The 14,646-nt window shown below is 42.6% G+C and overlaps 1 protein-coding gene and 1 pseudogene across 9 annotated transcripts in view; both read left to right on the top strand.

Moving 5' to 3' along the window:
- FAM71D (family with sequence similarity 71 member D) overlaps positions 1-14,646 on the top strand; it is a 40,921-nt gene that overhangs the window by 7,614 nt on the left and 18,661 nt on the right. For 8 of the 9 annotated variants that reach the window (XR_001905263.3, XM_017961657.3, XM_017961658.3 and 5 more), the window contains 4 exons: positions 636-819; positions 5,796-5,995; positions 7,247-7,799; positions 10,953-11,200. Coding sequence is in view for 8 of the 9 variants with exons in the window: in XM_017961657.3 (XP_017817146.2) it covers positions 661-819; positions 5,796-5,995; positions 7,247-7,799; positions 10,953-11,200 (1,160 nt within the window). In the remaining variant the exon portion in view is untranslated. Of the gene's footprint in view, positions 1-635; positions 820-5,795; positions 5,996-7,246; positions 7,800-10,952; positions 11,201-14,646 lie in introns of those variants that run through there. The other variant, XM_031669107.1, reaches the window with a different exon arrangement.
- LOC108587077 lies at positions 1,465-2,101 on the top strand (annotated as a pseudogene).

The raw sequence follows: 14,646 nt of genomic DNA, 5'->3' as shown, positions 1-14,646 counted from the left end.
AGACTCGATGTACTAAAGATGCTGCCTATAGCAGTGGTCACCTTGGAAGCAGGGACCAGTTTTGTGGAAGACAATTTTTCCACTGACTTAGAGTCTCATAAGGAGCACACAACCAAGAGCTATGCCTCAGTTATGGGTGAATAGTCTGGAAAAAGTGTTCTCAGTTTAGTATAGCTTTGATAACCTACTTACAAAAAAGGGATTGGAGAACCCTGCATGATGAAGAGGGTACCATTACTTTGGAAGATAGAAAATAATGGTCTGTGGGGGAATATATTGAGAGACCTCCTAGAGAAGCCTTTCCTAATACCCTAATAAGTGTCTTAAAGCCCTATACCCCAGTCATTTTTTATTATATGTATCTGTTTTCAAGTCCTGATAGTCCCTATCATCCAACATCTTGTTTGAGTTTCTTTTGGCTTGCTTACTACCTGTCTCCCCATAGAGTGTAAGCTGAATGAGGGCAGGGATCTTATTAGTCCTGTTTAGATGTATGTATTAATACAAGTGCCTGGTGCAGTGCCAAGCATATCACAGATATTGATAAAATTTGCTGAGTTAATAAATAAATGAAGCAATTTAATTATGATATTAAATTCTCTCTGTACCCATTAATTGTGTTTCCATTCCCTCAGTTTTTTATGTTTATATGCAAGTGCAATGAAGAAGAACACCAGCAAGTCTACCACGAGGATCAATGAGCAAGATGCTCTCTGCACCCCACACTCCCATGATCCAAGAGATCTTCAAAGTATGTTGGATGGAGGAGAGTATGCCCCTTTTGTATCTCCTCCCATGTTAGAGAGCAATTTTATCCAGGTAAATCATATTCAAGGCCTGAGTTAAGTTCCAATAACTTCAGTAATTTTCTCAAAGAAAACTGAAAAGGATGGTAGGAGAATTGTTTTAAATGTGCCAAGGGAATGTGTGATATTACTAAAGAGAACAATTTGGGAATTTTAAAAAACCTGAAATAATTACAGCGTTAAAGGACATTTACTTCAAATGTCCCCAAAACTCTTGTGAAGGACTTCTGTCTTAACTCTACCGTAATTGCCATTCCATCATAATCTTCCCAAAATTACATGAAGCCGTTTTTGGCATTTCCCGCCACAGGGAAACATACAGATAACTTCTTTCTTAGGCGTAGAAGACATTCTAAAGAACATCTATGACACAACTAGGGATTACAATGAATCTTAACTCTTAGTTCTGAAGGTAAAATATAATTGTCAGATGGTGTCAGGGAGAAAAGCTTCCTTCTCATAAGAATGTCCCTACATTATGAATGAAACTGCATTTCTGTGCATGTGGGAGCAACGCTAACTTTTCTCTAAACATTCAACATTAAAATGTTCTGACAAAGAAATGGTGAAATGAGTTCAATGATAGGGGTCATACCTCTAAAGTTTCTAGAAATTCCTTAACAAAGTCTTAACACTAAACACTGAGCTATTACCTCTAACTCTTAACACATTCGAGCAGCTGCTTAGCTGATTTCACAGAGGGGTGACAAGGGAAGACAACAGACACTTCAAAAGGTAAAGAGAGGATGGCAGGAGCTCTTTTGCCATGGCTGCCAGGCCGATCTCCGAGTAGAACCAGGATGCCACTGTGTACGTGGGGGGCCTGGATGAGAAGGTTAGTGAACCTCTGCTGTGGGAACTGTTTCTCCAGGCTGGACCAGTAGTCAACACCACATGCCAAAGGATAGAGTCTGGCCAGCACCAAGGCTATGACTTTGTGAATTCTTGAGTGAGGATGATGCTGACTATGCCATTAAGATCATGAACATGATCAAACTCTATGGGAAGCCGATACAGGTGAACAAGACATCAGTTCACAACAAAAACATGGATGTAGGGACCAACATTTTCATTCGGAACCTGGACCCTGAGATTGATGATGAGAAGTCGTATCCTTTAAGTTGCACAACCCCACCTGGTTAGCATGTCTTTGGCAGTAAGTTACCAAGATTCCTGACTGAACAGGTTTAAATGAAAAAAGAAAAACAATTAGTCTGGGTACAGTGGCTCATGCTGTAATCCCAGCCCTTTGGAAGGACAAGGCGGGAGGATCGCTTGAGGCCAGGAGTTCAAGATTGGCCTGGGCAATGATACTTTCAGCACCTTTGGGGTCATCTTACAAACCCCTAAGATTATGTGGGACCCTGACACAGGCAACTCCAAAGCTTATGCCTTCATTAATTTTACTTCATTTGATGCTTCGGATGCAGCAATTGAAGCCATGAATGGGCAGTACCTCTGTAACTGCCCTATCACCATATCTTATGCCTTCAGGAAGGACTCCAAGGGTAAGTGCCATGGCTTAGCAGCTGGACGACTTCTGGCAGCTCAGAACCTGCTCTCCCAGCCTGACTGCCCTCATCAGCTGTTTGCAGATGCACCTCCTCCACCCTCTGCCCCCAATCCTGTGGTATTATCATTGGGGTCTGGACTTCCTCCACCAGGCATGCCTCCTCTTGACTCCTTCCCACTCCCAGTGCTGCCTCCTGGAGCCCTCCCACCTGGGATACCCCCCACCATGCCCTACCACCTATGCCTCCTGGGGCTGCAGGACATGGTCCCCCATCAGCAGGAACCCCAGAGGCAGGATATCCTGATTATGGACACTCACGAGCTCACCCATTCCCACCAGGAGGGGTGCCCTATCCAGGGATGTCTCAGATGCAGCTGGCACACCATGGACCTCATGGCTTAGGACATCCCCATTCTGGACCCCCAGGCTCTGGGGAGCAGCCACCACCCCAACCACCACCTGGAATGCCTCATCCTGGACCTCCTCCAATCGGCATGCCCCCCAAGGGTCTCCATTCGGATCTACCATGGGTCACCCAGGTCCCATGCTTCCACATGGTATGCGTGGACCTCCTCCACTGATGCCCCCCTCATGTGTACACTGGCCCTGCACGACCCACACCCTATGGCTACCAGCCTCTCCCTTCACCCAGACCCACTCCCCAGCCACCAGTTGCCCCTTGAGACCTGCTTTGGAGCCCCCTCCCTCAGTAAATTCACATTTTTCTTCCTCCTGTTACATCTTCCCAATATCTTTTTGATTCCTTGGAACAATTAGAGATGCTGTAGCTCCTTGGGGCTAAGGCACTAATTCCTTTCAGCACCCCCACCCCATTCCCCTTTTTAATGTAACTTTTTCCACAGGAGGTATTTCTTTTTTATGTTGGTCCTGAGTATTTTGCAAATGCACAGAGAAAATAAAACTAAACTCCTTGTTCTAAAAAAAAAAAAATGGTAAGGAGACTTCATCTTCCATAAACACATTCTCTGCACTCATACTTGAGTACTAGTGTGAGCTACCCACCTCCAGTATACCACAGGCAGGAGCTGAAGCCTCCCAAAATATCTAATGTTTTAGTGATGTCCCTAGAACACGTGTAACAAGTCATGATTTGATGTACTTTACCTTCTACATACTTCTTTCCTACTAATCATGTTTTTACTTTTCCACCTTTCATCCTGTGCCCTTTCCAAGTTAGTTAACTTTTGCACACTCTAACGAAATTACATAGTACTTGTCCAACACTGGGGGTAGTTAGCAGTCTATAGGTCAGATGTAGCCCCCTATCATAATTTGGTAAGTCGTATCCTTCAAATTGCACAACCCCATCTGGTTAGCATGTCTTTGGCAGTAAGTTACCAAGATTCCTGACTGAACAGGTTTAAATGAAAAAAGAAAAACAATTAGTCTGGGTACAGTGGCTCATGCTGTAATCCCAGCCCTTTGGAAGGACAAGGCGGGAGGATCGCTTGAGGCCAGGAGTTCAAGATTGGCCTGGGCAACAAGGGAGATCCCACCTCTAAAAACATTTTTAAAAATTAGCAGGGTGCAATGCTGCACACCTATATTCCTAGCTACTCGGGAGGCTAAGGAGGGAGGATTGCTTATGCCCGGGAGCTCCAGGCTGCAGTTAGCTAGGATGGCACTACTGCACTCCAGCCTGGATGACAAGACAAGACTTTGTCTCTAAAAACAAACAAATAAATATTTTTTAAAAAATTAAAAAGAAAGCAATTATCTCAAATAGAGTGAAAGAGCCCCAGGGCATCAGCTCACTCCCAGTAGAAGACTCACGTTCTCTTTTTTTGTTCTGTCACCTTCAAGCCAGTTCCCCTCAGGGCATCACATCCAAACAGGACAATGATAGCTGCCAGCAGTAGAAGATATTCATCTCATCCTGGTGGCTCTGTCTCCTGGTAGCTCTGAGAAAGGTTTTCCAGGATTGGAGGAGACCCCTCTATGTCTTGCTGGTCACATGCCACTGCTGAAACCAGTCACTGGCAAGGGGTGGAGCGGAACCACCACTACCCATTTAAGTTAATCAGGATTTAATCCCTGAGCTGGGTCATTATCCCTGAGCCATGATATTGGACAAAACCAGGATTCTGTTAATCCGGAAGAAGAGGGGCACAGTTTGGGTAGGTTATCAATAGTGTGAGCTATATCCTCTTTCTTTCAATGATGTATTTTTTAATTGAACCAGTTATCATACAGCTGAGAAACCACAGTGTAGCTCCTCTCTGCCTTCCTTCATTTCCCTGTCTGCCCATCCTCCAGTCTCTTCTTCTACCAAGTGGCAGAGATTTTATTGGCCAAGTTTCTTGGACTTTGGAGGTTTTATACATGCTCTTCCTCTGCCTGGAAACCTCTCCTCTCCACCCAGCCAGTTTATCTCCCACATGGTTCAGGTATCAGCTAGAGGTCTCTTCCTCTGGGGAGACTTTCATGACCCCATATCCAGGGGTGTGCTGGAATTGGTCGATTGGTAAGTGTTCAGGAAATTTGCAAGTCACTTGTTAAACACAGCCTTTTTAAACAATAAATTATAGACCAGGTGCGGTGGCTCATGCCTATAATCCCAGCACTTTGGTAGGCCGATGTGGGTGGATCACCTGAGGTCAGGAGTTTGAGATCAGCCCCATCAACATGATGAAACCCCATCTCTCCTAAAAATACAAAAATTAGCCGGGCTTGGTGGCACGTGCCTGTAATCCCAGCTACTCAGGAGGCTGCGATAGGAGAATCACTTGAACCCGGGAGGCAGAGGTTGCAGTAAGCCGAGATCATGCCACAGCACTCCAGCCTGGGCAACAGAACAAGACTCCATCTAAAAAAAAAAATTAAATTCTTAAAAATTAAATTTTATAAACTTACATCTAAAATAAAGGCAACAAATATTCAAAACTCATTGTTCCTATTCTTTTACTACATTTTACTATTGTCTATACTTCTAAGGTTATAAATATAAGAGTTTGGCAAGAGTTTGTGGAATTTATCAATTGGCTCAATGGAATTTAAACTAAAGACTAAAGAATATTGCATATTATTTGTAAATGTGTGTGCTGCTTGTCTTTTATGTCAGTAACATTTTAAACTTATGTGTAAATGTGTGTACCTTCCAAGACCCAGCTGTTACCAGAATATCACTGCCTATCTCCCCACTCTAAGCTAAGTCAAGTCCTCTGTTATGTGCTCCTGTAACATCCTGAACTTGTACTTGGTAACACTTCTTACAGTAATAATTAGTCACATACTTAAATTGTTTAATGTTTGCCTTCCCTGGTAGACCCCCATGGGTCAGAGACTGTGTATGTTCCCTGTGGTATCTCCAAGAATTAGCATGAGCAAGTGAAGGAACAAATACATCATGGTTCATTTCTCCTTTATTTCCTGCCCTCTTCCACTTCTCAGGCAAGCAAGGTTGTCAAAGCCACACATTTCATCGTATAATGCCTTTTCCTGTTTTCTGCACTCAGGTTAACAGGAGAGGTGAATCCATTTACCTTCATAACCGAGCCAACTGGGTGACCGTAGGCATCTGTTCTTCCAGTTCCACCCACAAGATCCCTAATGTGATGCTACTGGCACATCTGACACCTGGTGCCCGGAAAGATACAGAACCTCTGTTTAAAAGTCTCCTGACATCTCCTCCTGCAGAGAAACTGGTGCTCACCAGGTGAGTTACAAAGAGAAGAGGTTAAAGATCTCTCAGAATACGTGCATTACCCCTGCGGATCTGAAATTAGAAACACTGATGACAATTGCACCAAAGGAGCATCTCACTCGCATTCCCTGCTGCAAATGACAAAGAGGAGCATCCTTAAAGACGGGTGAAATAATGTATGACAGTGGATATCAAGCAGGCAGTTAATTTTTTAAAAACTAAATCTAATTAACAGGAACTAAAGACTCATAATAAACTGCCTTTCTAGAACATGCCTCCTCTTTCATAGCATCCCAGCTTCCAACAGAGTTAGCTCTGGTCTTGTCTCAGCCTCTAACTTGGTCTATGATCATGAGCAAATTGCTTGACTTTAAGTTAATTTTGAAGGATTAATTTAAATGGAGACCTTCTCATGATAAATAGTTGCCATTCTGATGTGTTTTGTTTTTGAGATGGAGTCTTGCACTGTCACCCAGGCTGGAGTGCAGTGGCACGATCTTGGCTCACTACAACCTCCACCTCCCAGTTCAAGCGATTCTCCTGTCTCAGCCTCCCGAGTGGCTGGGACTACAGGCATACACCACCACGCTCAGCTAATTTTTGTATTTTTAGTAGAGACGGGGTTTCACCATATTGGTCAGGCTGGTATTGAACTGCTGACCTCAGGTGATCCACCCACCTTGGAGTCCCAAAGTGCTGGGATTACAGGTGTGAGCCACTGCACCCAGCCTATTCTGACATTTTTATACATCAGAGCCTTAGGTATATGATTAAGATGAGATGGTCCTCAGGAGCCCTTACCCAGATCTATCTGGGAGACAAGTCGGGTGTCTTGAGTCTCACTCTTCAAACTACTACAAAATATAAGAAAGAGGCTGGGCATGGTGGCTCACACATGTAATCCCAATACTTTTGGAGGCCAAGGCAGGTGAATTGCTTGAGCCCAGGCATTCAAGACCAGCCTGGGCAACGTGGTGAAACCTTGTCTCTACAAAAAAATACAAAAATTAGCCAGGCGTTGGTGGTACATACCTGTTGTGCCAGCTACTTGGGAGGATGAGGTGGGAGTATCACTTAGGCACAGGATGTCAAGGCTCCAGTAAGCCATGATCACACCACAACTGCACTCCAGCCTGGGCAACAGAGTGAGACCTTATCTCAAAACAAACCAACAAACAAACAAACAACTATATATATAAGAAAGGCCTTTTTATAAGCCTCCAATCAGGTTTCCAGATGATGTTACTGTGTGCTTGTTTGCAGGTTTCTCCCTCTGCAGTTTGTGACTCTTTCTGTGCATGACGCAGAGAACATGCGCCTAAAAGTAAAGCTGGTGAGTGGTCGAGCCTACTACTTACAGCTCTGCACTTCTGCATGTAAACAGGACACCTTGTTTTCTCAATGGGTGGCCCTCATCTCCCTCTTGAATCAGGAGAAAGCCAAAGTTTCCAAAGTGTCAGAGGTTTCAAGTCTCTCAGGAATTACGAATAGCACAGACGTCACAGGCTCCACGGATGTGATGGATATCACAGCATTCACAGCCATCCTGACCCCGTACATGTACGCAGGTAGAGGCCCTGAACATGTCAGGGACAGCATAGATTTCTCAGAATTCACAGACATCACCGACATCACAGATGTCACAGACCTTCCAGAAAATGAGGTCCCAGAGGTCCCGGATATAAGAATTGTTACAGAAGTCATAGAAGTCAGAGAAGCCACAGAAGTCACAGACAACTCTGATATTACAAACTGCTCGGGAGTCACAGTGGTGTTTGAAAACAATGACTTAATCAGGGCCAGGCAAGAGGAGAAGGTACGTGTCACTGAAGGCTTTCATGTTTTAATAACTGAGAACTAGAGTGATTACCAAGATCACACTTCTTGGTTAGCTGACATTGATTATCAAAATGCTATGGAACCTACCTACTCTGAGTAACCCAATTTTAATAGTGAGATTCGATCTCTGAACCCTGGTGTAAAGGAGTTGTAAGATGTCTCCTGAAATAGGCAGTGACAACCGTTAACATAAATCTTAGCCCAGCATCCAAAATGGAAAGAACCTTGGAATCAGAATCAGAACCAAGTTAGACTCTCAACCTGCAGCATATTACTTGTGTGACTTCGCCCAAGTCACATAATCCACATGAGCCTCAGTTTCCTCACTTCTAAAATAAGGATATTAATACAATGTAAGGGTTATTTTCTGGTTTAAAAATATATAGCAGTACCCAGTACCTTGAAGGATGGGATGGAATTTCTATGGGTAAACATGAGGATGGAAATAGGATAATAAAAAACAAAACAAAATGAATGGCTTTAGAAAAGGCCAGAGAGTGGAAAAACACAGAGTCATGTCCAAAAATGTTTCATTCAGTTGGGCTAGAGGATAATATATATGGAGAATAGTAGAAAATAGGACTGGAAAGTTGCTTAAAAACCTTGAGAGCCAAATTTAAAGTGAGAACTCTTTGGGCAAACCTTAGTGACCACAGTCTCCTGTGTAAGGGAATGAAGGAGCTGTGTTTTTAAAAGATTAATCTAATGGCAGGATGGATTATAGGTAAAGAGATCTGTTTGAAGACTACTGTTGAAAAACTTCCTCTAGGTCCACAATAGAAAAAAGGCCGGTGCAGTGGCTCACACCTGTAATCTCGGCACTTTGGGAGGCCAAGACAGGTGGATTGCTTGAGCTTGGGAGTTCAAGACCAGCCTAGGAAACATGGCGAAACCCCATCTCTACTAAAAATACAAAAATTAGCTGGGCATGGTGGTGTATGCCTGTAGTACCAGCTGCTAGGGAGGCTGAGGTGGGAGGATTACTTGGCCCTTGGAGGTAGAGGGTGCAATAAGCCAAGATCGTGCCACTGCACTCCAGCTTGGGTGATAGAGTCACACCCTGACTCAAAACACACACACACACACACACACACACACACACACACACACACACACGAAAAGAAAAATGGTAGGGCTGGGCACGGTGGCTCATGTCTATAATCCCAGCACTTTGGGAGACCAAGGCGGGCGGATCACCTGAGGTCAGGAGTTTGAGACCAGTCTGGCCAACATGGAAAAACCCTATCTCTACTAGAAAATAAAAATTAGCTGGTGTGGTAGTGGGCACCTGTAATCCCAGCTACCTGGGAGGCTGAGGCAGGAGAATTGCTTGAACCTGGGAGGTGGAGGTTGCAGTGAGCTGAGATCACGCCATTGCACTCCAGCCTGGGCGACACAGTAAGACCCTGTCTCAAAAAACAAACAAACAAACAAAAAACCTAATTTTTAATTAGGAAAAATTCAAATAGTTCTACACAATTTTTAATGACAGGAGGAAAATGCTTATAATAAAATGTTAAGTGAAAAAGGTAGGAGACAGAACTTCAAGATGATCTAAGTAGACATAAACAAAATAAATAGAAAGATCAGAGTGAAATGTGCACAGGAGTAGTTGTTTCTGGGCAGTGGCATCATACAAGCAATAATTTATTACTATTATTATTATTATTATTATTATCATTATTATTATTTTGAGACAGTCTCACTCCATTGCCCAGGCTGGAGTGCAGTGGCGAGATCTCAGCTCACTGCAACCTCCACCTCTCAGGTTCAAGCGATTCTTATGCCTCAGCCTTCCAAGTAGCTGGGATTACAGGTGCCCACCACATGCCCAGTTAATTTTTGTATTTTTAGTAGAGATGGGGTTTCTCCATGTTGCCCAAGCTGGTCTCAAACTCCTGGCCTCAAGTAATCCACCCGCCTTGGCAAGCAATAATATTCTACCTTTAGCTTTATTCATTATAGGATTTTCCAAATATGCTATAATAAATATGTATGACTTTCATTGTCAGGGAAAAGTTTTATCTTTAAGGAAGAAAATTATTACATCATTTTAAAGGAAATGCAGTAGAGGTATATTAGGCCATTCTTGCATCGCTATAAAGAAATATCTGAGGCTGGGCAATTAATAAAGAAAAGAGGGTTAATTGGCTCATGGGTCTGTAGGTGGTAAAGGAAGCACAATGCTGGCATCTGCTTCAAGCGAGGGCTTCAGGGAACTTACAGTCATGCGGAAGAGAAGGAGAGCCAGCACATCACATGGCCAGAGAGAGAGCAAAAGAGAGAGGAAGAAGGTGCCAGGCTCTTTTAAACAACCAAATCTCGCATCAACTCAGAGTGAGAACTCACTCATTACAGTGAGGACAGCACCAAGCCATTCACAAGGGATCTGCCCCCAAGACCTAAACACCTCCCACTAGGCTCACTTCCAACATTGGAGGTCACATTTCAACATGAGATTTTCAAGTGACAAAACATCCAAACCATATCAAGAAGTAATGGACTAGGCAGGGGCAGTGGAAAGAAGAAGGTGCGGACAGGAAGGACATTAGAAAGCCAGCTTTAGGGCCTGCTGACCAACTGCCTTGAGTCCTGAGTGATTCTGAGCAAATCAGAGAGTGGCTAGGAGAGGTGATACATTAACAGAAACTGGGAAATTAGGAGCAGGGCGGGATTTTAGGGTATTAAGTTTTAGATACAGGTTCTAAGTCTTTTGACAAAAAAAAAAAAAAAAAATCTCTTTTATATTATGAGCCCCTGGCCCCTGTAACCTATCAGATGCTCTAATTAAGACCAAACTCAGACTGGGGAATCAGTGGCATTTCTGGGAAACATTTATTGTGCTGTAACGAGATGCCAACTGTCTTCTGTGAGGTGACAACACGAGCTTGGGAACATGTTGTGTCAGGCTGCAGTGGGGCAGGCCCTGGCTCCCACACAGCCTGCCGCCAACACACCTGGGGCTCTCCCCATAGTCGTGCCACTCTAAGCCTCTCTCCCTCCTTACTACTCCTCACAGGTGTTAAGTGATGATGAATGAAATGCTGCCTGTATTAGATACTGCTCCACAAACACCTATTACCTGATGCTCTTCTGTTACCTGATTTGCTGCTGCTTTTTATTTTTAAAGGAAAAATTGAAAAACATTCTGAAGCCTGGGTGTCTACAAGATACAAAAAGTAAGAGTGAGTTGAAAGAATCCTCAAAACATGTCACCATCTCAAACATAACACTGACTTTTGAAGGTAAAAGATATTTTCAAACTACCTTGACTCCAGTAGAAAGTGAGGCAAATACATCCAAGGAGATGGAGAATACGACCTCTGAAGAAAAGACACCTGATTTTCAGAGCACGGCTCTCGAGGCTGAAGAATCCAGGTATGTGAGGCAGGAACATGCCAAAGGAATTCTAAGACATAAAATATTAATAAAGAAGTGTGTGCTTTAGTCTCTTAACTCAGGCATCTGCCACTGAAGATTCTCAGAGACAGATGTAGTGTAACTGAATGATGATATAGTCAACTCTGAATGACCCACATTTGGTTCAACCTTGGCTAATTTTTTTTTCCCAACTTCTCATGTTTCTCAATTGGCATTCTGGGCTGTCTACCTGATGTCAATTGTTGTATGTGCTTCAGGAAATATAACAGAGGCCGGGTGCGGTGGCTCACACCTGTAATCCCAGCACTTTGGGAGGCCGAGGCAGGTGGATCGCCGGAGGTCAGGTGTTCAAGACCAGCCTGGCCAACATGGCAAAACCCCGTCTCTACTAAAAAAATTAGTCCAGCGTGGTAGTGGACATCTGTAATCCCAGCTACTCGGGAGGCTGAGGCATGAGAATTGCTTGAACCCTGGAGGTGGAGGTTGCAGTGAGCTGAGATCGTGCCACTGCACTCCAGCCTGGGCGACAGAGCAACACTCTGTCTCAAAGAAAAAAAGGAAAGAAAATAGAATCACAGTGTTCACATATTTAGAAGTTGGAGTCATATTGACTTTGATAGTGATTATGGGTACTTTTAATTTTATTAAAGGTACATCTCTATACTTCTCTATATTTTCCTCTATACATGTTCTCTATGTATCCCTTATCCTTCTCTACACTTCCAACTAATAACTTTTTTGCTTTTTTCTTTTTTAAAGACTAGTCAAGTGCAGTAATGAGAAAAGGAAAAAGTTAATTCTACTTGTGACAATAAATGCTAAAATCTTACAATCTTAGCAGGGAAAATACAGCAAGCTTAGTATAAAATTAAGGGAACAGTTAATATTAATCATTATTAAAATATAGAAGAGTAGAAAAGCCGTGATACTATAAATACATTGATAAAACTTGATATTCTTGATCACAGAAAAGATCCACATAGTAGTGAGTTTTCCTTTAGCACAATAAAGAATATTTACGACAAACCAGAGCCTATACTTTTTTTTTTTTTTTTTTTTGAGACGGAGTCCTGCTCTGTCACCCAGGCTGGAGTGCAGTGGCACAATCTCGGCTCACTGCAAGCTCCGCCTCCCAGGTTCACGCCATTCTCCTGCCTCAGCCTCCTGAGTAGCTAGGACTACAGGCGCCTGCCACCACGCCCGGCTAATTTTTTTGTATTTTTAGTAGAGACGGGGTTTCACCATGTTAGCCAGGATGGTCTCGATCTCCTGACCTCGTGATCCGCCTGCCTCGGCTTCCCAAAGTGCTGGGATTACAGGTGTGAGCCACCGTGCCCGGCCGCCTCTAGTATTTTTAATGAAGAAATTTATAATTGTTCTATTTAGAACTTAGAACACAACATGCTGAAAAGCCCATCTCTACAAAAACTACAAACATTAGTCAGGAGTGGTGGTGCATTCCTGTAGTCCCAGCTACTCGGGAGGCTGAGGTGGGAGGATGGCTTGAACCCAAGAGGTCAAGGCTGCAGTGAGCCACGATTGTGCCACTGCACTCCAGCCTGGGTGACAGAGTGAGACCCTGTCTCAAACAAAAACAAAACTTAGAACAAATTAGGTGTGTTCCCATTAACATTTCTATGTGATATAAAAGTTTCTAGCAATCTGATAGGACTCAGAAATACAAAGAAAATTATGAATTTTTAAAATCACTCTTTGCAAATGGCAATTCATATTTAGAAAATTTGAGAAACAACAAAAATTTAGTTTCTTTTGGAAGGCTACAGATTATAAGATAAACACAAAAAATAGTTTTAATTTACATGCCAAAAATATACTGAAAAAAGGGTGTATTTTTCAACATCAACAACAAAAACCAAATATTTAGTGAGGCTGCTACTCTTATCTATATAAACAGAATTACAAAACTTTAATGGCAAAAATAAAAGACAACTTGAATAAGGAAAATTAGATTCTTCTTCTGCATAAGTAGATACAAATACAATACCAATTAACATCTCAATAGGATATCTCATAGAAATCATAAAATTGTATAGAAAAAAAGGATGTGGAAAAGATAGGGGTAAACATCTCAAGGAAACAGGGTAGGAGGGGAGTGAGGGGTAAAACACTACACATTGACTACAGCGTACAGTGCTTGGGTGATGGGTGCCCCAAAATCTCAAAAATCACCACTAAAGAACTTATTAATGTAACAACAACAACAACAAAAATCAGAAACTGGACCGTTAGGTTCACATTTAAAACTGTTTTACAAAATTCACTGACCAGTTGAGTGCTTAGCATTGCACTAGGTATGACCACCTCCCTGGCTTGGTTGAGGATAAAATGTCAGTCTCCCTGTTCTGTGCCAGTGCTGACAGATACTTAATCATGCATTTGGAGACTATTGTTTCTGGCTCACCTATTGCAGGCTCTTAGCTGCTTTCTCTGTTTCATTTGTTATGTATTTAATCTTATAAGCTGTCTGTCATTGGCTTTTACAGAGGATAAAGCTAAGATGATAGCAGGATAGTCTCCAGTTCTTTCACTTAAAGTTTCTATCTACCCAACTGGATTATAAGCACCTTGCAGGCAGGGAGCCTCTTCTTGGTATGGTATCCTTCACACCTCTTAGAACACATGCTGGACACAGAGAAGGGCTCAAAACTGGCTTGGTGAATTAGAGGAACATTGGTAATATGTTACTATAATTTTAGGAACTATTTTGTACATGGTGAAAATATTTTCATTATAAACTTGGGACTTACAAAGACTGCCTAATATAAAGGAAAGCAGAAATGCTAGGATCATTGTTTTGCATTGTTAAAAAATATTCTATTATGCATTCAAAAAAAAGTTTTCCAGTTCCTATACTATTCTCTCTAATTTAGCATATTTGATTTTCCATAGTAAAAAGTTAAAGAAAAAAATCTCAAAGAAACAATTGGGATGAAAAATGTCTAAGGGCTACTCAGTCCTATAAAATCTTAAGCCATGTTATAATTAAATGGCCATCAGAACTACCAGTGCAAAGTTTCGAATATAGAAATAAAAACATAACCAGGCACAGTGGCTCATGCTTGTAATGCTAGCACTTTGGGAGCCTGAGGTGGGAGGACGATCCTGGGCAACTTACTGAGACCGTGCCTCTACAAAAAAAATTTAGAAGTAGCCAGGTGTGATGGCACATGACTATAGTCTTAGCTACAGGGGAGGCTGAGGCAGGAGGATCTCTTGAGCCCAGGAATTCAAGGTTACAGTAAGCTATGAACATGTCACTGCACTCCAGCCTGTCTCAAAAAAAAAAAAAAAAAAAAGATACAAAAATAGATCCAAACTGATATGAATTCAAAAGAAGCATGGAAAGAGGCCGGGTGCAGTGGCTCACACCTGTAATCCCAGCATTTGGGAGGCTGAGGCGGGTAGATCATGAGGTTAGGAGT

The sequence above is a fragment of the Papio anubis genome, chromosome 7, assembly GCF_008728515.1.
Source record: "Papio anubis isolate 15944 chromosome 7, Panubis1.0, whole genome shotgun sequence".
Taxonomy (NCBI): domain Eukaryota; kingdom Metazoa; phylum Chordata; class Mammalia; order Primates; family Cercopithecidae; genus Papio; species Papio anubis.
Note: the sequence above shows the minus strand (reverse complement) of the source record. Positions and strands in the feature narration are given on the sequence as shown.